Genomic DNA, 26582 nt, shown 5'->3' on the forward strand with positions numbered 1-26582 from the left:
ATGTAGTATTCTACATGGGTGATGCATTTCTGAAGAAACAGCTTCTCTTCAGACATATTTGTTTTAAGGAAATAGTATTCTGTTCTACTGCAGAAAAAAAATCCACTTCTTTCCAAAGTGTTGAAGTTCAAAAAAGTTAATCTGCAATGCCTGGACAGAGGTGAACAGTAAATTTGATTTAAGAACTAAGGTCTAACAATTAAAAATCCGAAGATATTTAAAGGGTCTAATTAATAACTATGAAATTTGATTCTCTAAACTTTTCAATCCTTAGTCACCCTCAGCAGCAGATTCAGCTGTACCATTCTGCAAAGGGGAATGTTGTGTGTCTGCTTGACTGGCCTCAGAGCAGTGGGGTTTAAACCTTTCTCAATTTAGGGCAACTAAGTTGGGTTTGATCCTAAACACGTTCTGTATTTCATCAGCATTTACAACAAATGGTTGCTACCGTAGTGTGTGATGCTCAAATAAACAAATGGCAGCATTTTCTTTCTTGAAGTCTTCTGCTTTCAAAATGGATTCTGCCAGGAAAAAAAAAAAGCAGAACGGTTATGATAGCCTAATAAAACTTCCAGTGTACTCTGTAAGTATAGATTTCTGGAGAATTATGTCATTTTTCTCCTTTTACTCTGCATGTTCGTGCTCTGAAAACCCAATACCGAACTCTATGTGGAGTTATCTGGGAAGGCTAGAGGTATTTAGGAAGATCAGAGAAATGCAGAGGATCATGTGGGCTAGGTAAGCAAAAAGGAGAGTGAGGAGAATCTGTAAATTTCTGTGGAAACACAGCTGTGCTGGTGGAAAATACTAGACTGGAGAAGAGGGTATGGATTATACCAATATAATGCATTATCCCAGTATGATTATATCTGCAGGTTTCTGCTTGCAGTACGGTCCTGCTCTCTCCCTGTCTGGAGCAAGGGGACAAAGTGGTGTAGGGGCTTGAGTGTCAGCAGAAGGTTGCTTCTGCTTGAGGTCATTTAGTGTCCAGGGGAGGGGGATGAGTTTCACAGATGTGTTCCAGGGCTGCAAGTCCACTGAGCTGGATTAGACAGGGTGGGTGGATGGTTCTGTGGAGCGAGTTGGCCTTGGAAGGGCAAGCCCTGAGGGCTGTTCCAACTCATCCATGGAAGTGTTCCACCATGGTGACAAAACTATACAACTTCTGAGTTGTTTCTGCTCAAAACAGTCCTTCTGGTGTGTTAGTATACAGTTAAACACTTCCACACCTGGCAAAACTGCTATGGGTCATGTATCTAATCATGTATGGTCAGTTACTGCAAAAAATACTAAACTGTGCCTTTGATTAATTGGAATGTATTTCAGATACATCTAGATTGCCATTTTTGCCTTCTGATTTGCAGCTGCATTTCACAAAGAAAAATCTTGAAAAATTATCCATTATGTTGGAGACTGTTTTCATAAATCTCAGTGGTAACTTCATATAAAATAAATGCCCTATATGAATTATATTTTCATCCAAGAAACGGAGTTGTTTTAATAATCCTTAACTTCAGGAATAGTCTTTCTGGTCCTTTCAATTATCCAAAGTAGAAAAGCTGTGTTCATCTATCAGGCTTTAACTAAATTGCTAAGAGCAGCTAAGCTAGCCTTGAATTATTTAGATTGCCTACCCCGTGCTTCTGAAGAAAACTGGAATGTCCCAGCCACCTAACACCCATTCCTGATTCTCCAGGGAAGATCCTTTTGCCCCATGTTTACAGCTTTTCTCATCTACAGATGACAACTGGAAAGATGATGTGCCTTTAATAAGCTATTTCCTAGAAAGTATGTCTATCTAAGTTTTTTCCTAGTATTTTGATGATTTTTACATGATAGTGATAGGAAATATTTTAGTTTTTCTCCTTTATCTTTTCAGGAATATGTTCATGTCTAAGAAGAATAGGTAGAATCCCACAAGCAGATTCTATGTGCTTTACTACAAAATCCACAATCTCAGCAAAACACTTAGGGGAGGGACTATGTGCTTCTTTCTTTTTCATTCTAAATACTTTAAATTAATTACGTGTAACTCAATATCTTGAAAATTTTGTTTTGTGACTCATGTAAGAAGATAAGAGGGTTTTTTTCTCAGAAAACCAAGTTTTTGACTTGTAATTTTAAAAATGTAACTCACTGTTTTTCGGTAAAGGAAATAAAAACCTACTTGAGAATGTATAAAATGATTCTTCATTTAAAATTACATCTGGATTTTAGTGGCTTAGCTAAAAGCTTGATTTTGTGCACTATTAAAAGTGATTCTGTTAAGTTTTATTTGGGACTTTCAGCTACTTAATTCTACAGTAGAAAATATTTTATCTAGTAGATTTTGGGCCTGTAAAATCTAATAATTTTAAAGGACGGTATAAACTGGCCAATTCGACCACATTTTTTTTTACTTTTGGCAATGGGATCAGTAAGGAATTTGATCACTGTTGCTTGTTACTTTATATACAGAAGTGTTGCACATTTTAAAGTTTTACAGAAGAAAAGAGATATGGTTTAATGCACCAAAAAAACTTACATCTAAAACTTCTTGTACAATATTGGATATATATTTTTCTATGTTTTAATTTCTTAGACTGAACTCCTGATTAAAATAGTTTTATTTTTGCTAAGGCTTGAACAGAAAATACCAGGTACTTCTTCAGTTTATGCTTTTTGGGGGTTTTTACAGTGATTACATTTTCTGCCAGGCGTCTGGGAAAGAAATTCTGTCTCATTTTAAAAAAAATCTGAGTTTTAGCTTGCCTTTTGTAAAACCACCGGGCAATCTGCTTTTCAGATCCAATCACGTGCACCCAATGTGAACTTTCAAGCAGTCATAAAATGCAGAGCAATTATCTTTATTTCAGTGGTGTCTGTAGCACTCCAGAACACTCACATGGAGAAAGTAATTCCAAGGTAGGTATTTCTGAAGAACAGACCCAGACTATTTTCAGATTAAAGCATGAAAATTGAGGTTTCTTTCATTTTTTATCTGCAAAGCTTTCTTGTTTAAAACCCTTTTGGCTTACATTTGGAAGTAAATCCTATGGTTTTATATATGCTTAGATTATGTTGTTAAAGGATGCTGTTTTTGTGAAACAACTAATCTGTGAATATCCTCTATGTAAAAACATGTGAAACCACAATAATGGCTGTAAAGTAATGGCAGATACTTTTCTTTGTTTCCTTCAGGTCTATCACTGGTTGGGTTAGCAGACCAATTCACAGGTAGTAGATGGTGCAGAAAATAGCTGAGAAGTTCAGGGACCCACATTTAACTCCAAGTCCTTAAAGAAACAAGTGAGAGAATCGTTCCTCTGTGCACAATCACCCCACCAAGGATAGGTTTTGCAGCCTACAGTGGAGATGTGACAGTTCCCCTTATTTGTGTTACCTCTTGGAAGCAGACTTTGTCCAGGCATTGGTTCATTACAGGGCTCTTGATGATTGTGAGGTTGGTGCTCTTGGTTTTAATATATCCTTTTAAAAGTTTTCATAAATAGGCACTTAGGTTTCAAGCACAGAAGCAGGGCTTAGTCAAAGTCTGCTGATCTTCACAGTAATGTTTTATGTTTTCATTCACAATATTTTTGTACACAGAATTGGTGTGCTTTGTGAGCTCTTCATTAATTTCCACAGAAAAATTGCTGTAAAAGATGGGACTGGAAGTGTCATTGTACATCTGATTTGCCAAGTGAAGACACAGTGGATGTGTTTATTAGTATAAAAGTAGGGTGGTGGGAAGAGGATTTTCATTTTTGAGGTTCATTGATTAACTACAAGTCTGTCAGAGGCAGTTATCCTATTTTAAGAAAACTGTTGAGTCATCAGGAAGCAAAATAATACCAAAGATAGCAGTGCCACCATAAGGTTTTAAGTCTACAGATTTAACTCTATGATCCCTTCTTGTACTGGTGGGCACTGGCATGTATTGTCTTGTCTTTGACACATTTTGGTATCTGCTACGATGAGGGGTTTTTTATATTTTCAAAGGCTAAAGCTAATAAAGCAGGATACTTCCTGCAAGATGTTGATTACAACTGGATGTGGTGTATATATAAAGCCATCTTTATTGTTTGCTGTCTTGCCCTCCTTTCTGTCCCTGCCCAGTACAACTTTTTGGAAGATAAACTTAAGGAAGATTGACTGTCAAGTGCGAAAAAATGTAAATTTCTTTTTTAATATACTGAAATACCAGCTTCTGTTGCCTTATATGCTTAGAAGCTGGCATGTGAGAGTATGTTGCTCTTCAGTTCTGCCAATGATACAGACTTTATATTTAGGTAACTATATCCATAAACCAATTTCATTACTTTTGTAAAAATTAGATATATTGGGTATAGTTCCTGGTAAACTGAGATAAAGTATGTTGGGAGTGCCCTACAAGTTATTCTTAGAACAGGGCGAAGTGTAGCCATGGAAAAAGATTTTTTTTTTTTTTTTTTTAATATATGTGCCAAGAAATTGTGGTATGCTTCAACTGAACTTATCCTGGATGTTGTGGTCTGGATACTAGATTGCCTCTGAGGAATCAACATGGTAGACAAAGGAACTGGAATTACTGCTGCTGGTGTTGTAAGGATGCAACATCTGAATGGCTGAGAAATTACTTGTTAAATATTAGAATATATTTTATTCTAATTTATATTAGAATATATATTTTAAGTCAAGATATCAAGATGAAGGTTGGGTATGGAAGGAGATAAGTCTTGTGGGTTTTTCTTATTGTGTATGTGTAGATAAAGTTTATATTTTATTTTTCAGGACTGATACTACCTCATCTGACTAATTTCCACTACATCTTTAGGATGTACATTGTGTGGGACAGCCTAGTTTGTTAGTGCTTAAGTCCTTAGAGCTGCATAGAGAGGGGCTGCTTCAAATAATGAGCTCATGTAAGGGATGCAGATTTGAGTTGTGCTGTACATAAGTGACAGTGGCAGGGCCCTTGGACAAGCTTTCAATATCTATACCCTGTAGGGCACCTTCGTAATGGCAAGAGAGGCTTTACTGTAACTGTGAATTTACTTCTCTTTGCTCCTTTTCCAATTCTGTCATATTTGAAAATGACATTTGCTTCATCTCAAGTAACAGTTTAAGAGACAGATGCACGAAATTCACTGCAGTGCAAAGTGAGGTAGAATAAATACAAACTTCTATCTGCTAATATAGTCCTGAGTATTAAGCTGCTTTCTGAACTGATGGGAGGCAGTAAAGGCTGACAGTACTGACACAGTTACCATAGAAGTGGGATCATTATCATGCTGGTGTCTGAGTTTTGATGGGTTTTAACAGGCTAATAATAAGATCTGGTATGTAGTGCCCTTCTGGCTGCCTTCAGGAAACAAATTATTTGCTAAATTAAAAATTAGTAGTTTATAGTGTTCCCATATAAACATGGCTATTCCAAAGCTTTTGTGGGCACAATTCTGGGAGAAATTTTACTACCACCATCCCACTTACAGTCACACTCAGTGATCTGGCATTGAAAAATACCAATGGAATTATTGTAAAAGGATCTCTTCAGCAAAATAACTTTAAATTAGGGATAATACTACTTCCCAAATTGCTCTCAAATAATTCTCAAACAAATCCAGCAACTAAGACTCTTCAAAGAAAACTACGAAGTGTATCCAGAGCTAATTCAGATCTTGAATGGTATCTATCTACATCTGAATACTCATGAATATGGAAGTGAACAAAATGTGATCTAAAGTCCTGTGGATTCCTACAGGAAGCCAAAATAATTGTTTTCTGGTAGCCTTAGTTTGCCATATTGGAAGCAGCGGAAGTATTGATTATCTGAGATCTTACCCACATGTGAGGTTCATGGACAGCATATGAGCATGTGGATTTGCAGTGCCAGATCCTCCTCTGGATTACCCACAAATGTGAAGTTTTTTGAATTTTTTTTTTTTTTTTTTACATACAAGTTAGAAAGTCCTTGGAAATGAAGGTAAATTGCTTTGTACGTAATGCATACAATAGTGTCAGCACTGGGAGTTAGTGAGATGTAAATTCACACCGCAGTGTAATGTGTCCTAATTTCTCCAAGCCCTAGGGCCATCTTGTTCCTGAATGAGAGCACCCAGATAGAGGTTTAAATGCATTTATTAAGGTTTCTAATTGTTCTGCTGTTGAATAACCTAAAGCATTTCTGCCATGTTGGAGAATGAGCTGCTTAATCATGGAGACTGCACAGGTCCAGTTTGCTTCTGGGCTTTGGTTTTGTTTCTTTTTGCTAGAACCTTTCACTCTATTTGGCAGAACATTGGAACACAGACTCTTCGTTGACTTTGAAAGGGGTATTTTGAAGTAATGTTTCCAGTGTTGGATAGCAAATAGTTCTACTTAAATAAATACAAGTGGAAGTCAGTTTTAGTGTGAACTGGTATAAGCACAAATTCAGTGTGATCTATAACTATATATTCCACCTGCCTTCCTTTATCTGTTCTGCCTGGGTTTTCAGATGGGAGGAAGAACACCTGTGCCAGTGGTCAATTTGGGAATATCAGTTGGGAATGTGTGGTGATGTGTTGTTTCTAGCTGTCTCCCATTTGTTATCAGGCCCAGTCTAACTATGTCATTGTAAGCTAACTCTTCTTTTGATTATGAGCAGTGTTAATGTAGTACAATTCTGCATTTGACTAAAAACTTTTAGCAAAACAGCTGTCTCTCCAGTGTAGAGTTTTGTCAGGTACTTTTGGCTCTGATTAAAATATGACTTGCACATGTGCTGGAGCAGTATTTCAGCTGTGCTGGGGTGACAGCACTGTAGGCTGTTATGCTAAGCTGTTTTTGTGACACAGGCAGTGAATTAAGCTGAAAGCAGCAAGCTTTTTTGTGTTCTTCTGTTACATCTGGATGTTTTACTGTATGTTGTATGACAAGAGGGGACCTACTCCGACACTTTCCTGTCAACGCACATCTCCTCACTACTACCTCCCCAGGAAACTATTTAATGCTAAGAAAAGTTCTTGAAAGAAAAAGAAAAAAAAAGCCTCAAAGACAAAGATTTAAGCCTGGTTTACCTGTGATGTTTGGGTTGGGCTTTTTTTGTATGAATACCACAGAATTACAGATATGTAGACTACATGTACAAATTCCTGTATTAAAAAAAAAAAAATTACTGTTCTAGTAGATTACGGTGCTACAAACATGTTAACCTTGGCATAGTTTTACTACCTAAACTATCCTGCAGTATAGTGAGATGATTTTTGGGGGTTTGGGTTCTGTTTGTGTGTTTTTCATGAGTAGGCCAAGCTGCTTGCACTTGATACCTAATCACTGTGATTTCCCTTCTGCAGAAAAGTGGCTTCAGGTGCTGTGAACAGCCTTACCATGTTGGACCCTGTTGGCAGCAGCAGCAGGGCTGGGAAGTTTTTATAATTAAAAGCTTGATATGTTTCTGAGGCTTGGTTATGGCTTGCTGCGAGGGAAAAAAACCTAAAAAATAAAAAAGGTTAAGATGCCTTTTGCATAGAACTGAGACCCAGCCCTGCCCTTCCTCCGCCGCTGGACGGGAGCGCACAGAGCAAGGGGGGAGGCTGCCAGGTGCCGCTGCTGTACAAAGCCCAGGTGGGAGCGATTTTGCCCTGAGGGCCCTGGCGGCAGGAGCGGGGCCAGCCCGCGGGCGCTGTTCGGCTGCTGGGGGGGCCGCGGGCCGGGCCCCTCGCCCAGCGCCCGCCTCGTTCACGACGCTGAGCCGGTAGGGCCGGCGGCCGCCGCTGATGCTCCGGCCGCTGCCTCCGCCCGCCATTGGCCGTACACAACCCTCCCCCACTGCCCTCCCCTCCCGGAGCGGCAGGAGCCGGGCAGTGGGGCTCGGGCGCTCCCCGGCAGCGGCGGAAGCCGCGGCGAGCCGGGCAGCGGGGCTCGGGCGCTCCCCGAGCGAGTGCGCCCGGCCAGCGGCGCCGGGGCTGGGCCGAACCGGGGCCGCCCCCGCCGGCGGCTGAGGTTGAGCCGCGCCCGCGCGCTGCAGCCCCGCAGCCCCCCCCACCCCGCGCCTGCAGCGGGGACAGGAGGCGGCGGCAGCGGCTGCCCCTCGCCCGCCGTGCCCCGGCCGGGGCCGCGCGGGTCGCCCCGGGCGCACGGCGGCTCCTCCTCCATGCGCCGCGGCTGCCCGCCGCCCCGCAGCGCCCGCGCCCGGCTGCCCCGCGGAGCGCGGGGGCGGCAGGAGGCGGCGCGGGGCCGCGCGGAGGATGCCGGCGGGCGGCGGGGCGACGCGGGCCCCCGGCGGGGCGCGCTCCCTCAGCCCCACCGCGCTGTCCCGCAGCCTGTCCCGCCTGCGCGAGCAGCGCGCCCGCTCGCGGGCCATGCTGGCCCTGGGGGTCACGCAGATGGTGCTCGGCTGCCTCATCGTGGCCGTCAGCTTCGCCGCCCTGGCGCTCACCACCTCGGCCCGCGTCCGCCACTCCTGCCCCTTCTGGGCCGGCTTCTCGGTGAGTCGGGGAACGCGGGAGGGGGCAGGCGGGACCGCCGCCGGCGCCTCAGGGATGCGCGGCCGCCCGACAGGTGGGACGCGGGCGGCGATTCCGGGCCTCGGCGCTCTCCCCGCGGTGAGGCGGGCAGGTGAGATCCTCGATCGGCTGTGCCGTGTTCTGCACGGCTCCGGCGCTTCCCCAGCCCGGCAGCACTTCCACCTCCCCTTTGGAAGGGCTGGCCAAGGTGGATTGGGTTTTATCAACAGCGTCGGGTGAAAGTTGGGGTGACAAATGAGTCTCTGGCGTTGCCTCGGCCGCTGGTGCCCGTTCCATCGGCGCTGACTTGGGCTCTCGTTGAGCTGCGGCTGCCGCTTAGGGTCTGGCGCGGTTGCAAATTCAGCCGCGAGCCGTGTGGTGCTGGAGATGACCAAACGAGACGAGCCCAGCAGGAGGGGAGTTTAAGGTGTGTACCTTACAGCATAGAAGAGTTCTGCCTCGGAGAGCGCGAGTGTGCCGGGAGGGCCAGAAAGGCCCGGGCTTTGGAGTACCCGAGCGTCCTGCTCTGAGAGAGGCTGGTCTGAGGGAAAAGCTTGTTTGTTCTAAACAAATTGGGATCCTCCTGATTCCTTTGTGATATCCTCGTTCACTTTTCATTGTGTCCTGCTAGCACAAATTAAAAAAAAAAAAACGAGTTGATAGTCTGACTCAGGTGGTCTCACTTAGTGGTGATCATGAGTGGCTGCATCTGTGTGTGGGCACAGTGCACACATGGACACATTAGGATAATACTGCTTCATGAAAGTTTTTCTCATAAGCAGTGAAATGGGGCTTGATATTTATGAAAAATTAGGCATTTCTGAGGGCACGGGTTACAGACTTCGTGTTATTGGTGAAGATTTGCTCCATTTAATTTAATGCGTTACTGGTTTCAATTATATCTCTTCACCTCTTTTAATGGACCAGAGAGTTTTCAACTTTAAGCGTGCTTGTTAGAAAGCAGAGCAGTTTGATAGAGTATTTGGGGTTATTTAGTTCTGAGCATGTGGCAGAAATGCTGTAATTTAAAAAAAACCTTAAACTATTTAATATGTTCTTATTCAGAATATTAATTTTTTTTTCCTGAGTCTTTCAGAGCAGAAGAGTAGTTTTGGATTAATTATTTAGATATCTTTCTTGATTTTGTTGTATTTTATTCTGGTCTTGAAAAGAAATATTTGTTTACACTAATAGCCTTGATATTGTAATAGTCATTCTTTTGAATTTGACCCTCTGCAAGATAATGTGCAATTATTTGTTGTGATGAGGTGTGAATTTTAGGTTCACAATCTGGCTGCTTACATATGAATGTGCTACTAAACTGACACATCTTAGGCAGCCTTTGTTTCTTATCTTGACAGAGTGAGCAAGAATATGTGTAACTGCTTGTGTATTCCAGTAAGCACAACTTTTTCGATAGTACCTTTTCCCCCACCTCCTGTATTCTCTGTGCAAAAACACTTCTGATGGTTATCATTATACTCCAAGATAGGCTGGTTTCCGTGCTGTGGATGCTTTCTACTCTTCTCTCTGTGTAATGTATTTCACAGAAAATGTGTTTCCCACTTAGACTTCATGCATGTTACTTGCTCACCACAGACACCAAACCCGTGATTCCAGCCTGTGGTAGAATGGGTAGAAGGCTCAGGGAATTACAAGACTGTTGACTAGAAGGCCTTATTTTCCTGTGTTATCAGAACGAGGCAGGTGTACATTGTTCCCTAAACTAAGAGTTTATTTTTTGAAAAAATAATTCTACCTTACAAATGATCTGTCTGAGCATTAGAATAAACTTAAGTTTCCTCCTATTATCTGTATCTCTAAGTCTCAAGAACTAAGATAAAAATAGAGCAGTTTTTGAAGCATGATGAGCCCTAAAGAACTTTTTGAAGTTGATTACACAGCCTTTTCTAAAATCTCTTTGAGGTACTTAGTGAGTTTAACAAACACTAGATATATCATCACTTACAGCTGAAAAAATGCTTCTGTGGAAGAGTAACAGTCTTTAGCTTGCTTCTGTAAATTTAATTAAAGTAGTAACTATAGGTGGGTTTAAGTGACATGAGAGAAAAATAATGGAACTATCCTTTCCCTCTTTACTTGATGTCTAAAATCAGACATAGATATTCGCTGCCTTCACACTATTTCACCCACACTTGTTGGAAGTAAATAACTGAGTTGTTTGATGTTAAAGTAGCAATTCTAAATCTATTTTTTGTGTGTTTATGTGCTATACTGTAGTTTTTAGTCATTAGAAATGTACATGCTAAAAAGAGAGTCTTGGCATTGGTACTTTTCAGCAGTTTTTGATACCAAATGCCCTGTCAATAAAAATTAAGGCTGCAAAAATTTGTTAAGAGTCTTTCAAATGTTTCTGAAAATAATTTCCCATTGTTTGTAACAGTCTAGCTGTTTGAAAAGAAAAAAAAAAGTAGAACAAGCAGCCTACTAGACTCACAGAAAGTTCTGTAATCAAATGCAAGGAAGGGTTCTGGTTTCTCATGGTTTTTTTTTTAAATCAAATCAAGTGACCATACAAGTGAGAGCTTATTTAAAGAACAAGGTACCATCATTTCCATAAAACTTCAAATAATTCAGAGCTTATTTAAGCATCATCCCAAACATCAAACAGTTTATCTTTTATAGCATCATATTAGGAAGATAAAAAAATAACATAATATTAGGAAGACATATATTTTGTATTAAGACATTTTTAAGGTAATTAATGAGAGTCAAGCTCACACTGAGCACAGGAAATTTGGGGATTAGATAAGCAGGTTAATTCTCTGCATAGGCAGCAATCATTGGCAAGACCTTGCAATCTGTGTGCTGAAATGCTTGGCAGCCTGTTCCCACTGCAGACTCCTGAGAGAGGGGCAATTTCATCTTCATGTTCTCTCAGTTGGGTAAAAGGAAGTGCTTTTTTCATATAAGGTAGATGAGCCTAAGTGTCTTTGATCCTGTTAAGAACATCAAGAACAGAGTATTAGCCTCATTTTAATCTTGGAAGAATAGGTCTCAAAATTAAGCTGTTCTGGTAGATCACTGAAAGTATAAGCAGTGACAAGGTTATTTGTCTCTCCTGTAGGTCCATAGTTGCTTGAATATGAGAAAATATTTATATCCCCTTTGCCCTTTAGAATGCAAACCATACACCAGTTTGTGGTGTGTTGGTTCTGTCCATGCCCAGATGGAGGGAAATGCTTCTGCTGAGTGTGCCTGATGTTCATGGCTCCTGTCAGCGTTAGGACAGTAGCAAACCACAGGCTGATAGAGTTGTGGCTGTGTGACTGCAAAAGCAAATCTCGCTGTGTGAAGTCATTTCTTGAAATTATTTAGAGTTTGCAAAAAGACGCTTATCCTGCTACCCGCCCCCCATCTTGATCCCAGCAATTTGAGAAAATTACCAGGCTTAGTTAGAGACTAAAATTCTCTCTAGTAGAGCAAAGTATTAATAAAATAGTAAATTGAATCATAAGATTACCCAGGTTTCTCAAATCAGTCTATGGTACTAGAAATCTTAGAAGAATACACAGCAAGTACTTGCTATCTCCTTTCTTTATATAGTTACTTGACAGTGGTGTTCTTGTGTAGAAGCCTGTTGCTGGAAGATCTTGTGCTGCCTTTCCTTTTTATTAAATTTCTTCTCAATTGTGCCTCTTTTCATCCATATGCCATGTTCAGAACAGATCAATTCTTCTGGCTTAAAAGCATCTTTAATGTAGAATGTTTTCAAGGTTCAGACATACATGCCTTTTTTGTGTTCTTTGTAAAAGGAAACATATATAGGGAGATTATTATTGTGAACTCAGACCAAACTTCTCTCTCATGGAAGATGGGAAATACATTATATATTTGTCTACTTTCACAACTGAGAAAGCTGAGTGTATTCTGAGGCTTTTCTGTATTCTTCTATGACGTTGTATAAAATAGGTTTAAAAACCTTAGATGATGCTTAGAGGAGTTAACTTTCAAAAACTTCTACTGGTCTGTGACCCTGGCTGCTTCTCGCGTGCAGCAGGTTGGCCTGGCACGTTCCTATGCGGAATCATTGCAGAAGAGAAGGGGAGATGGCAATAAAGATTATTTGTTAGCAGTTGTGTTTTTCTCTTCTTCTCCATTTCAGATTAAAAGGTTTTTTTCCTTCTTCCTTTCCCCTGTTTTGTCCTCTTTTGCTATTTTCCATTATTGCCTGTGGATAGTCAGGAGGAATAGGGTGATGGTTGTAGCTTGGGGCAAGGAGCTTTAGTTTGCATGAGAAGCCTCTTGCCAACCAGTGTGATCTGTGAAAGCAAGGCTATACTTGCTGAGAGAAAGTAATCTTACTGCTACTGTTGTGTTCACTGAACTGGGGCAACATGTAACACATATTATTTCTTTGTCTTGGAGATGATAATTTCATGTCTAGGACTCAAAGGGCAGCTTTCTTGTGCACCTGCTGTAGGTATAAATGAAACTCTAACTCCATGGTTATCAAGTAGTTTTTCACAAAATATCCATTGAACTTCTGAGTGTGCTCTATGAGAGCTCTAGGTACTCTATGAGAATATGAGAAGCCATAGTATGGGTTGCTTGGTCAAGTACTCCTGGTTAACACACACAGCCTGAGAGTTCAACCTACAACTTTCTTGGAGGAAACAATGGGTAAGAGTATGTGACCAGATCCCTTCTCTGCAGGTGATTGTTCTAATAGTAGATTTCAAATCTGTGGACTCATAGCCATGATGATTAGTTTATTGTGGACAATTCGTTATTTTGTCAAGTTTGCTGCTGGTTCAGACAGTGTTCTGTATCGCTAAATACACGCTTCTTTTGGAGGAGTTTGTATTACTGTTTGGGGAATGGAGTAGGTAAATTTCTGCACAGCAAAAGTTTTCAGGAGACTTTCCAGACCTCTAATGCAAATAGTCAGGCTCGTGGAGCCAATGAAACTGATTTCTTCATGTGGCTGTTGGAGATCTTACATCATTCCTGAAAGATGATGCATCCACACACTAGAACAGTTACTTTGATGTTCCTTGCTTCAATTTGATGTAATTTAGAAGACCAGGAAATGGATCACTTCAAAAATCCTACAAGTCACTTGTTAATCTTTTGCCTCTTCGCAGTCTGGCTAATAATTCGTGGTAGGTTTTTGCTGGTGTGATAGTCACAAAATAAAAACAGCTTGATTGGATGATACATTTGAGAAGGAAGTACTATCATGATTGATTGATCGCTGTTAACTCCTCAGTAATGAATTGTAAGATGCAGTAACAGTTTTAGTTACAAATAGTGGAACCTTCAGTTATACATACTTGTAAAAGAATTACACTAACTTTGATTCTTTGAGACTTTATCTGTTACTGTCTACTGCTGTGTCCTTTATTAACTGCCATTCCTGGGTTTTTTCTGACTTTCTTTTTTTTTTTTTTTTTTTTTTTTTGGATTTGCTAACACCTCAGGCACATTCTTCCTTTCCTTTGCAAGTTTGTCAGGGCTTTGAAAATGTGAGCATTCTACGGAAGGAAGTCACCTGTCTGGAACTTTGTGTGTCAGGAAGTCTGCTAGGGATGTGTGTTGCTGGTACACAGTGTTAGCAAAAAAAAAAAAATCAATGTCACCTGCATGGCCTTGCCTCTCACCCTCATAAAATGCATGAGGACTGCAACGTGTCTTGTCTAGGTGATGGATCATTATTAATTTTATTAGCATTCTTGGTTTGTATATCCTGACAGTAGTGTGTGACAGAAAAAAAACCCCAAAGCATCTAACCCAGAAAACCTGTGAGGCTGTTAATAGATGCCAGTTAAAACCTGTGGCCCTGGTGTATGAGAAGAGATCATATACATCATGGAACATAGGAAATAAGAAGCCTTGCATAGATCATCTGTGCTTTATGGAGTCTGTGGTAAGGCAAAGCTTTGGAACAGGGCATTCATGGGTGAAAATGTTGTTTCCATATCCTGATGGAATGATAGCAAATCAGACAGCTGGACAGAGGAACAATTAGAAAGATGACAGTGTTCCTTTTTAATTCTTTGAACTATGCATGGTAAAATAACTAATTATAATTTCCCGAGGATCTGGGCCTAAGTACAACCTTGAGATTTTTCGTCTACAGTGCACTGGAAAATAGCAGACTCAAGGAAGCCAACATTATTTGTTTCATGAGGCACATCAGCTTTTATTGCTTTGAGTATGTTCTGTTGCCTGAGCCTTAAGAGCAATTTAATTAAAAAATTTCCTGTGTTACAGGAAGGAGTAGTTGAAGAAAGCAAAGATAATTATGATAAGAAGTAGGAGGTGTCCAGGTGTAGGGAAGGAATAGCATCATTTTTATTAATCCCATATTATTATAAATTACCTGTATTCTGAACTCTTTATTTTTCTGTAGTCAGCCAGACTGCAGAATAAAAGTATTATTTTGAGTAAGTCTCTTACTGTTGTCAGCATAGAATTTTTAGTTAGTTTGGTGTGGTTTTGTTTTTGTTTTTATCTGTATTAGAAAGATGGGGGTGTGTCTCAGTCTCTTTAGGAATTAAATATTTTTCCTGAATGCTTATTGTCCTTTCCAGCCATTTTTTAACGCTGGAAATGTATGAGCATTTGCTGTAAAAGACAGCAAATACTGCCCAGAAACTTACAAGAACTAGCAGTGAGGAACAGGTAAAGTTTACTGAGAAACTTGGGCAGAGCCAAGTACCCTGGTGGAAGCGGGAATTTCCAGGGTCTGTAATCTAGTTATTTGCAGATGCTGAACTTATTACACCTTCATTTTAGTTGTGTGTTGCAGCTTACTAAAGGAATGAGTTGTGAATTATCATGTTTAATTAGCTATTCTTTCACAATTCATTTTTCTGCTCGCTCCTATGCCTTCTGGGATCCAAGGGCAGAACAGATAATGGGTCTCTGTAAGGTGTGAACTCACTGAAAATATGTAACTTACAGGAGTGTAACTATTTCAGTGGTGTATTTAAAGACAGCCACTCTTCTAGAAGCAGGTGTTGTGGTCATTACCTCTTCTCTTTGGGAGCAACCACATTGCTTTAAAGGAGTGCTATGCAAACGTGGCAAATCTAGGGAATTTATAATTGAGGAATATTTCTACATTCAAAGCATCCTAACTTACATGCAGGTAACATTTTAATATCAAAATGCCCTAAATCTAAGTCTTCCATCTTTGGCAAAGTCACAGAATCACAGTCTCTACCCATAAACAGAGGCTACAATCTGTTTATAAGGACACTATGTTGATAATCCTTCAAAAGTTCTTGCTTGTGCTGTTTCAAACTTCAGTCGTGTCCCCAGTACATTTTATCATGGTCATTTTTGGTGGTCTGTGGATGTGTCCATATCAGTGCTTTAGTTCTGGTCATGTTTGTGTTCCCACTCACTGTTCATGCACACCATGGAGCATTCTCAGAGCACACAAACTTGACTCCGGGGGGATAAAATGAAGCCAAAAGATGAGCTGTAAGAACACAGTAAATGGAATCTGACTTCTGGGAGGAATTAAGTCTCTGGGCCAGACTACAGCTTGTCTGAAGTAGTCACCCACCAAAATGTGTGCATGGTATGGGTGCTCTCAAGACCAGATCCTTTTGCAAGCAGATTTGCTCATGTTCCACTTACTCTTTGGTAATTCAGGTAAAACCTGTAAGGCCAATCTGAAAGCTCCTGTTTTGTGCAGTGGATGTAAACTCCCTACAAATTACTAGGAATGCTTTGTGCTGGGCAGCATTTTACTCTATCCTGGTGACATCTACATTGGTAATTTGATGCAGGTCTGCAGACTAAAATAGCCAGTTCTGAGGAGCAGATGCCAGTGCTCTCTGTGTGTTACTTTTAAGGGTCTTGAGTAGGTGGAGTACTTTTGAGGTAAATTGCAGTAAATGAGAAATACTTATTTGAATTACTGCTGCATCACTTATAATAAGACATTGTTTTCTGATAGATTGTGATTAAAAAACCAAAGGAATAATTTTAGAATATTCTAAAAAGTTTAGACTTGCTTGATTTTATTATTTTCCTATTCAGATAAAAAAGAGAAAATGTAAGCACTTTGGAGAATATGTATTTTTTGCTTGAAGGAGGCAAACTGAATTTAACTCTTGGGTTTCTGATTTTTACACAGCTTGATTTAAACATGGATAGTTGAAACAGCAGCACAGTTTTAAACTTTTGTGTCTAATCTACAAAGCAGGAGTTACTCTACTCTCAAACTTGCTTTCAGTTTTGAATATGAACTTTCTTCCTTTCTAGAAGCCATAATCATGAGTAATTTCTGTTCTGCAGAATCAGCAAATAATGTCCTCACTGGTAACTGTGCAGGTTTGTTATTCCTGTCACAAAGAGTCAACCTCAGCAGAATTATTTTCATGTGAGGGGTATAATGTACTTACGAGATTTTTTTTTTTTGGCTACTGTTTTAGCAGAAAAGAGCATGGCTTAATCTGAAGATTTTAAAAAAGCCTTCAGTGCCGGGTGAGATAAAAACAGGTGGTTTTAAACTGAACACACTTAATCCAGAGGCACTGAGAGATAATGAACATAGCTTTACACTGTCATTTTTGCATTCACTCTCTTCAGAGAAGAAACTGTTTCCATCTAGGTGAAAAACTGTGCATGCAGCTATTTCTCAGATTTGTGGCAGATTTTTTTGTCTGCTAAAGAAATTAAGATTACTCTTTAGTTAAAAAAACCAAACCAAAAAAGCATTCAGCATTCAGTGTAAAGAGCCAAGGGACAACATAATTTATCAATAATAAACACAAGTCATTATTGCACTATTATGCATTCTAGTGAGTATGATTTTGTCAGAACAGTTAAACTCAATGGTATTTCTTTGTTATAGCAGTGAAAGCATTTGTTGACTAATGCTACTAAAATAAGAGGTTTTCAAGTTCTAACTGTAAACAATCATCAAGAACTCTGATGGTGCTGTGAACATGTGTGATACTGCTGTGTCATTCTGAAAATAACATTGGTGGAAAGTGGTTTTGTCATATCTTGAAAGTAGCTGTAGTTCAAACAAATTTAATCTTTCCAGAGGCTAAATACAAAACCTTTTGAAAACTTGCAAAATATATGGCTAAAAAAAATTTACACTCCCCAGTGCAAAGGCTCCTGTCCTGTGTTTGTGTTGATGTGAAGGGAACTTAGTCTTATGTGTCTCAGGTCATCCGGAGTATCAAACGATAGACTTGACTCTTTACATGTTCCTACTTAAACAGAAAATTTCCAGGGGGTGTAAGACCACTTATACATTCTTGTGGCAAGTTTCAGTTTTTATGTTTGTGAGCTGAAAGTATAAAATGCATTTAGAAAACTCCTAATGCAAGTGTGGGATCTTTAGATGAAGAATAGTTGAGCTTCCTCTGGCTTGCCTATGACATGATTTGCATCTGAAAGGTTATTGTGTCTATTGCAAATGGGAATAAACCAAATAGATGCTGTCGTGGTCCTCTCTGCCTTGAAAATTGCTTTACGAAAGAGAACTGTTAATTCAAGAAGTGCTAGATTTGAGTTTTCATTTTGCAGTGGTTTTAAACTAAATAAGAGTTTTCATATGAAATAAATTTGTATTATATATAAAGAGTAAAAGGGAGCATCAAAAAAGAATATTTCTGACTTTGTCACAAACATTTGGTTATAAAGGATATTTGAAAAATATTGGCTGAGGGAGTGGAGATTTATTTAAATACATCAGAGTGTTATAAATAATTTTCGTGTTCAAAATAACATGAAAACCAGAACAAAGCAAGGCACGAAACACCACTGGAGTTGGGGGGTGGGGAAGAAAGTAAAATACGCGTAGGATAACAGCTCATGCCCTTGTGACACATTATCATTGTGTCTATAACTTTAGGAGTCTCTTACAGGGGGATCACATGATTTCTCTGATGCATCTCTGAGACTTCTACCACAGAACCTGCTGCATGGAACCACAGAGAACTGTGAGGACAGGACAGAGGGGGTGGCAGGTGCACTTTGTCTCCCTGATATTGCTGTACACTTTGGGTAAAATGTTAACAACTTGTCCATGCTTCCTTTTATGCACAAACCAGCAATGGTTGTCCTTTCAGAAGGACAGAAGTAATGTTGATATGGTAGGTAGAAGTCATATGTACAGACTTAAGTCATTCACATAACCAATTCTTCATGCTTGTTCTGGTACAAGAGGAGAAATTAGCTTTTTTAAGGAGTTCTTACCACGTATCATTCTTGTCGTGTTTATTCTTGTGTGACATATGTTATTCTGTGCCTAAGGAATTTAAAATAATTTAGAATTATTTTCTTTCCTCCCTTAAAAAATTTCCTTCATTCCTTATGAAATTTGGAGTGAAGCTTCACTGTCAGACCGTACTTTGAGATCCTGTGAAATACTATTACAATAAGTAGTAACTAGCAACAATACTAAAACATTGCTACCTGCTTTTGAAGTTCATGTTTATTTAGTAAATATTTTCTTTCCTACCTAAGTAGTTTAAATCTTCAATGCAGATTTTCCTTTGAGCTTTTCAAATACTCACAGTGTGGTGTGACAGACTCATTTCTCTTGGTACGTAATATTTGCCTTTTGAGTGGAGAAGAACCTTTACTGTAAAAGCAATAATGATAGTACAAACAATAAAGTGTTGTACAGATAATGAGTACAACCAATATCAGAATAGCATTTGGTGTCCACCAGAGACCATGTGCTCATCTTCCTTAACTAACCTTCCTGTGAATCAAGCGTCTGAAAGACCGAATATCAAACCAACTATTAGGAAAAGTGGACCCCAGTGACAATACCTGTCAGTCCTGGATGAGGGCTGTCTGAAGAGTTCAGTCATACCCATCACTGGTTTGTGAACCTGAAGTAATGGGCAGGAAGGCAGAAGGAAGCAAAACCATTTTCTACTTCCTGACCTTGTACCTTCCCCTGCAGCAATGCCCTTTTTGCTTGTGGGACTAGAATTCATCACTAGGAAAATTGTAATGTCCTTCCCCATGATAGTTCCTTCTTGTGTCCTGACAGTTTAAAAACTTGCCTTCCAGTACGAATTGTTTGGGGTTAGCTTGAGGTTTTGCTGTTTTGGTTCCTAACTCTACAAGTAACTATCTTGTTAATTAACCTATTTTGAAAAATTAGAGAAGATAAAAAATAATGAACAAAAAAGGAGTCAGTTTGAGAGTTACAGTTACATTTCAATCTTGAATGTTTCTGCAACAAATAATTTTTTTTACTTTTGGAGATTGGTTTTTTTGGGATTCTGAAGATTTCTTCCCTTCATCAGTGTCTGCTTTGATTTATATAACATCAATGAAACAAGATAGGTCTGTGAAGAATGGAAAAATAAGTCTTCATCTACTAAAATTTAGAGCTCCTGGAAACTGAAAATCAATTAGATTTTTGTTTATAGTTAGGTATATTTAGGAACTATGTGGGATTCCCCAAACAATGTATTTCCTTGGATCTACTGTAATTGACTCAATCAAGAAAAAGAATCTGATGCCAAATTGAATGCTGTAGTAATGGGCTGTAGCCCAAATTCTTGAAAACTAGATCATTTAGAAGTTAGAGCAATGTTTTTAACAATATTTCTCTGATTCAAAAAGGTCTAAAAATACTTCTGGTACCTTGTGTCTGTCTGTTAACCACATAACATCAAAAATGTTAGACCAAGACATTTTAATCTCTTTGCCTCTGGCCTAAGTGCTTCAGGAATCAGTGTGTTAGATAATTTAGCTTTTATTGATGTAATTTTTCTGTAGAGTTTAAGAAGGTAAACGAGACCAATGCTAGGAGCAGCTTTTTGCAGAAAGCTTTTGGGTAAAACATTACAGAATACAGCCCTGAAACTGTGATGTGTTTCAGCCAGTTGGCCAGCAAGTTCCGTCTTTAAGCCAAGAGTGTAAGTAGGAACATCTCAGGAGTGCCCAGCTGCTGCAGAAGTGTCTCACAGCCTCTCCTGTCAGCACGGGCATGTCCAACCATGCATCTCTTCCCTTGGGACCTTGCAGGAGTAACCAGAGATGGGCTCTGTGCGTGGGTTATATTCAGTCCTGCCTCACAGGCAGTTCTTCAACACGAAACAAAGCAGATGGATGTGAAATTCTGACTAACAGCATGGACCATAGAACATGCCAGAGGTGAATAGGATGTGAAAAGCTTATACTTAAAAGTAATATGAGGCTTTGTGAAGTGTTCTGTTTTCTGAAAGCAGAAAATTCAACAGTCAGTGTAATTATATTTGTTAGATGCCCACAAGAAGCCTGTGGATTAACAATAATGCACAGTGATTACATTAATCAGTAGACTCTTGTGGAAATGAGAGGTTTAATGGTATAAATACATATAATGATACTTTGGATGAGGTAAAAAATACTTTCTGAGGAGATCATCCTGAAGAAGATGAAAAATTATAATTTTACAAACAGATCTGCAAAAAAGAATTCCTTTCTTTAACAATTAAATTGCCTGTGAATAGCCTGAGAGAGAAAAGGTAGGCTTGTATACTAAAGAAGGTGGTTCCTCTAGCATGAAAAAAGACACCTCCTATAGCTGTTTTAGTTAGTAAAGTTATAGTTGGATGGAGTGTGATTTACTGGAATTCTCAGAAGCAGGCACTAACTTCAGTATAAGGCAATAATATGTATTAAAAATTAGTGTATTTGGTGCCTGTTAAGGAATACCTTGGTTATTTAACTGGGAGAAATGTTTGCTTCCCGAGTTGCCATTTGAAATGCCTGAGGAGTGGGAAGATGAGAATAAGCAAATAGTGTGTTCTCAGACAAGATTTAACACCTCCTCAATCCCCAAAGAACTTTCTTAAGAAATGTGCTATCTGTTCCCTCTGTGTTTCCACTTCTGACAAGTGATGATCTGTTACTTTAGTAAGCTCTAAATATGCCCTACCATTGGATAACAAGGTTGTACAAACAGGCTGAGGGAACTGTAATAAACATAATAGTGATGAATAGTTCTTGCCCTTCTTTGACTGAGAAATTAGAACTTTTCTATTTTAACCTGCTCATGTTTTTAAAAAATAACTAGAGCAGGGACAATGAATTCCATCATTTCACTGGCCCAGTGATCTGTAGCAAGGCTTTAAGGAATGTGCCAGCAGATAATGCAAGGAATATTTTTGTAGACATCTAGGATTATAATAGTAGCATTAGTAGAGGTATAGATTCACAGTTTATAATCCTGTGGAATAGCAAACATGTAGAAGTAGTCCTCTTAAATATAAAAGGAAATGATGCACAGATACTTATTTTTTGTTATTGTTTTGGTTTGGTTTTTTGTTAATTTGTTGGGGGTTTTTTCTTAGTGGGGATTTTTTTTGGTCTGGGTTTTTTTTTTTTGTTGCTGGGATTTTATGTTTTGTTGGTTGAGTTGGGGTTATTTTTAGATATATTGTGGGAATTTCAGAATCTGGTGTTGAAACAAACTACCACAGGGTAAGCTGACAGCTGATCTTTCAAGAATGTAATTGAATGTACTTGCCTGTAGGGGTTGGTTGGTTTGTTTTCCTACAAAATGGAGGTCAATTATTCAGGAAGAAAAAAAAAAGTGAGAGCCAGGAAATTTTTGCTTGGTGAGGTAATAATATCACAATTTTGACAGTAACTTTTCTGTCTGTGGAAGTGATGGTCTTCAATTCCTGTACTCAGCAGCTGGGAGCTGTGCCCTGGTACTTTTGTCTAGTTGCCTTGGCTCTCAGCTTACAATAACCTTTGTATTTGAATGCAGCTACCAAGTGTCCCTTCCATCAATAAATTAAACACCTACTGGCTTTCTGTCATGTTCTGTAGACCTGTGATCTATTCCATTGCTCTCTTTCATTTAGCTCCTTCATAGGAAGTGTTGATCAGAGGAAAGTTTGCAGAATCTGATGTGATTCTTGGCTGAGAGTAAAAAATGGTTAAATATGATTCTATGTACAGCTTTTTAACCGGTTATGTGTTCACCATAGGGAAACAACCAAAACTAAACCCACCAAAAAAACCTAAACCAGAAAGCATTAAATTTGTAATTGATCTTAATAATGTTCTTCTTAGTCCAATTATATGAGGAAGGGAAGAAACATCACAGTCATAAACTTAGTGCTCACAGTGTATGATGGAAAGGACAGGATTCTTTAGTGGTTGAAATGGTCTTCTACCAATAGAATTATCTCCTTCTGCATCAACACAGATAAAAGGCTGACTTCCAAACCACACAGCTTTTGCTAAGGGTGTACAAGTAATGTCCTAAAACAAATGGACTCAAGCTTGAGAGAAGGCACTGTTGAGATGATGTTTGTGATTAGGAAGACACTTGGAGTCTTCTCCAAGTTTACTAAGTAGTATAATGGTGCTGGCTAGGCTGCTGAAGAATAAGCGCAGGCTTGGATTTGAAAGCTGCAAATCACAAGTGCGATCAGTGACTAAAGAAAAGGCTGCTACTATAATCTCATAGAAACTGCCAGAAACTCTAAAGAAATTTTTTGAGCAGTGATCACATACTAAATAACATTAGCTTCATAGGCTCTAATCTGCCAGAAAAATAATTGTCCTTTCTGATAGTGTTTTCCATTTGACCCTGTTGACCCACAGAAGCAGAATGTCCTTCTGATTCTTATCAACGAATTTGAGAAAAATCAAAATTCACTCATCAAAACATAGGTACATAACAAAAACTTACCCGCACTATAGCAAAACAATAAAAACTTTGCTATGTTAGAGCAAAACCAGGTCCAAGTAAATTAACAGGGCAAGTAAATGACGCTGTTGGGGCTGCCCGAGGCAGCACAGCGTCCAGCTGCAGACGTCCTTGGCTTCTGCTGCTGCATGCAGGGGTCAGCTGCAGCAGGCAGGGAAAGCTGGCTCCTTCGCAAGGAGCCAACCCCAAACAAAGGTGGTATAAAAGCGTCGGCGGAGGCAAAGGATGAGAGAGGGGATCTCTGTGTAGGTTCCAGCAAGTTTAATGCCAGTAGGCAATCCGGGGACAAAAGCCTTGGAAAAGGGGAAAGCACAGCATTTTATAGTGGGGTGGAACAACGGGAAACAACCAATGGGGATCGACTGAGGAGGAGGAGATAACAGGGGGATAACCAGTGAGGATAACTTAGGGGAGGGAATTACATGAGTAGACCAATGGGGCATCGAAGAAGGGAGAACTTTCCAGAACTAATACATAAGCAACTAGGGGAAATACATAAACATGAACGTATATAAAACTGGGTGGAGAACTCCTGAACCAATAAACTTAAAACATGTAAAACTAAGAACCTCTAGGAGCGTGGGAACTTGCCGTAACCACAGGGTGAGAATCAGACCTCTGTGTTCTGTCCAGCAGCCTTTTGAATGCTGTGCTGCAGTGGCCACTGCCACCTGCGCTGCAACAAGTAAAGATGATATGGACTCTATTAAATATCACCAAAGGCTAATGGTTTTTCTCTGTATATCATTTCATCATGGACAGAAGCTATATTGCACTTCATGGATTCAGATGGTAAGATTTGACTTACAAGTTTTACTGGTGAAAGAATGCCTTTTAAGTGTGGGGGTTTTTTCTCTTTTTTTTTTACCTTTTCCTACAGCCCACTGGTCTGCATGAATTTCATACCTGATGCTGTGTAACTAACTGGGCAGCAGCAGTAGTTCAGCAACATCAGTTAGTGCTGATGCCAAAGAACAGAGTTGGCTTTCATCACTTTAAAATGCCAGCTGGTCCTTTAACAGTCTTACTATATTTAGAGATTAATTGATAATTGTGTTTTAACTAGTAGACCTAGGGTGGATTTCACCATTAAATTGTTTGATAAAGAATTTGGGAGTCTCAGAAGTTTTTAACTGTAGGCATTGATATAAGATTTAGGGAGGGCATGGTAATAACTATAAATCCCCGAGTGAGATACTTGGTAATGGAGAATATACAGAAACTTTCCTTGCTTCCAATTCCCTGTAAGTGCACAAGCAAAACCGCCTAAATGTACTAAAAGAGTGGTAAACTGCATTCTCTTAGAATTATGGTCTTCTCTTAATAAATAGTAATGTCCAGTAAATATATGCACTTTTTTTACATAAGTAAATTTAGAAATAAATTAGTATTACAAACATATTCTGTTTCTATGTTTATATGTATACACACACTAAAATAAAACATCAAGAATGTATTTTTTTACAGCAATCATACAATTATAGAAATGTGCACCTGGCATGAGTCTCAACAGCTCATCTACTCTATTTTCACTGTGAGATCCATCTATAAACAGCAGCATCTCCAGTTGAGTGTTTGTTTAGATGTTCCTAAAGTTAGGTAATAAAGGAAACTAATCTGTTAGTCAACATCTTCCAGCACTTAACTACTCCTGTGCTAGTATGAATCTCATGCATTAACTGTATATATCCTAATATGTAATGTAATTTTTTTCTGGAAGTTAAGCTTCTAATTCTTTTAATGCGCATGTGATTGACACAAGGGCAAATGATTTTGTTGCTATTCATTTGATGAGGTTTTCTAACCTACCAAAAAAATGCCACTGTTCTTTAATCTGGGTAAGTCATGCAGAACTTTCTAACTTCACTTATAAGTAGTTTTCTAAATCTCTTGGCATCTTTATTTCTGACCTAGATTCTCAACAGTAGCTGGGTATATTTAATGAAATGTGGGCAAGCTGGGGCACAGAGCATTCTTGCTGAGAATCTTCACCAGTGCTTATTGCAGCAGAATGTATACTGTGCAATCTGTATGTATAAAACTCCTGCTAATTTGTTCCCAGATGCTGTCTGTGTCCCTGTGTTCCTCTTCACTTATTTATATTGTGATTACTGGTTAAACTAATCCCCAAATCTTTTTCTGCGGTTTTCCCGTTTTCTGACAGTTAGGGCCTCTTACATACTGAAGTATTAATGCAGTCTTTCTCTTGAGTGTGTTATTTTTCAGCAGTGTTGGAGCATCCTCATATGCAAACATTATTTAATTTCCTGTTTGAAATACTGCTTTTCATTTTTCAGGGTTCTTAGGTTGGTTGCGGTACCAGCATGTCTCCCAACTTCAGGTCATGTGTGGATGGTTATCTTAGTGTGTCTCCACACAAGTGTGTAGGTTCAGTTGTGCACTTTCAGAATAAATTATGCAGTTGTTTCCACTGTGCTTTGATTCATCTTCTGGAGCTCTGAGCTTGCAGACTGGATAACACTAAACTAGAAGGTGTGCTCCCGCAGCATCTCTAGTGTTGTCTGGCTCTGGATGGGCATTTAAGTCTATGGGCTCAGACTAGAGCTAGACCTTGTTTTTAGAAGACAGAACAAAACAAATACACCCCAACTAACAACCCCCCACTGAAGCAGCAAAATCCCCCATACCCCACCACAAAAAAAACCAAAACAGAATGAAACAAGCAAAAAAAAACCCAAATAAACAAACTCCCACCACCAACCAACCAAACAAAACAAGCGTTGCCAAAGAAACCGTACTCCAGAAATGTGGATGGTGTGGATGTCAGCTTCCCAACAGCATCTGTTCCCTCTGCAGCTCAGTTCCCGTTGGCCTGCACTGCCTGTGGGTGTAGACGCTGTTGTTACAAACATGTTGTTTTGGTAAGCTGCACACACTCCCTGTGCTAATCCCACATAACAAGCTTTTTGAGTGGTAGAAACTCTCGGGTGATAGCTGGAGATTTCGGTGGATTTGGTGCCACTGTGTGGTGCTGTGTATTTCAGTAGGCCATGCCTAGCTGAAGGACTCAAATTCATCTCAAGTTTTTTTATTGATTCTGATTTGCATTCATACCCTGGAACTGTTGAAAGTATTGAATAACTGATCATAGCTATCACTTTTTGTAAAAACCCAAAGGTATTTTCTATGGAGAAGATTGGAGAATTTTTCATGAGAGAAGCTTTCCTAATAGCTGATGGACTAGTCGTGTGACTTTGTGTTGCTAGAACAAGTGTTACGTGTCCCTCTTTGGCTGCAGCCAGTTTTGTCTTTCTGGTTTAGTCCATATATGGTCCTCTTGCCACCCTGTAATAGTCTGACAGTCTCTGGTTCATTAGAGCTGCTTTTGGTAGTAGGTGAAACAGCTGTCACTGAAATGATTTTTTAATAAGTATGTAGGATGTTTCATGTTTGTAAATCTGCCAGTTATTAACACTTGCATGTGTTTTCTGGTTCTATTCTCT

At 39.6% G+C, this 26582-nt stretch overlaps 1 protein-coding gene across 5 annotated transcripts in view; it reads left to right on the forward strand.

Moving 5' to 3' along the window:
- Window positions 1-8189: 8189 nt before the first annotated feature.
- The window catches only part of FAM189A1 (family with sequence similarity 189 member A1), a 114757-nt gene continuing 96364 nt past the window's right edge, over window positions 8190-26582 (forward strand). For 2 of the 5 annotated variants that reach the window (XR_004242739.1, XM_032122520.1), the window contains exon 1: window positions 8190-8429. Coding sequence is in view for 3 of the 5 variants with exons in the window: in XM_032122520.1 (XP_031978411.1) it covers window positions 8190-8429 (240 nt within the window). In the remaining 2 variants the exon portion in view is untranslated. Of the gene's footprint in view, window positions 8430-8492; window positions 8560-26582 lie in introns of those variants that run through there. The other 3 variants (XM_032122521.1, XM_032122522.1, XM_032122523.1) reach the window with 3 other exon arrangements.

Source organism: Corvus moneduloides, chromosome 13 (assembly GCF_009650955.1).
Source record: "Corvus moneduloides isolate bCorMon1 chromosome 13, bCorMon1.pri, whole genome shotgun sequence".
Lineage (NCBI taxonomy): Eukaryota > Metazoa > Chordata > Aves > Passeriformes > Corvidae > Corvus > Corvus moneduloides.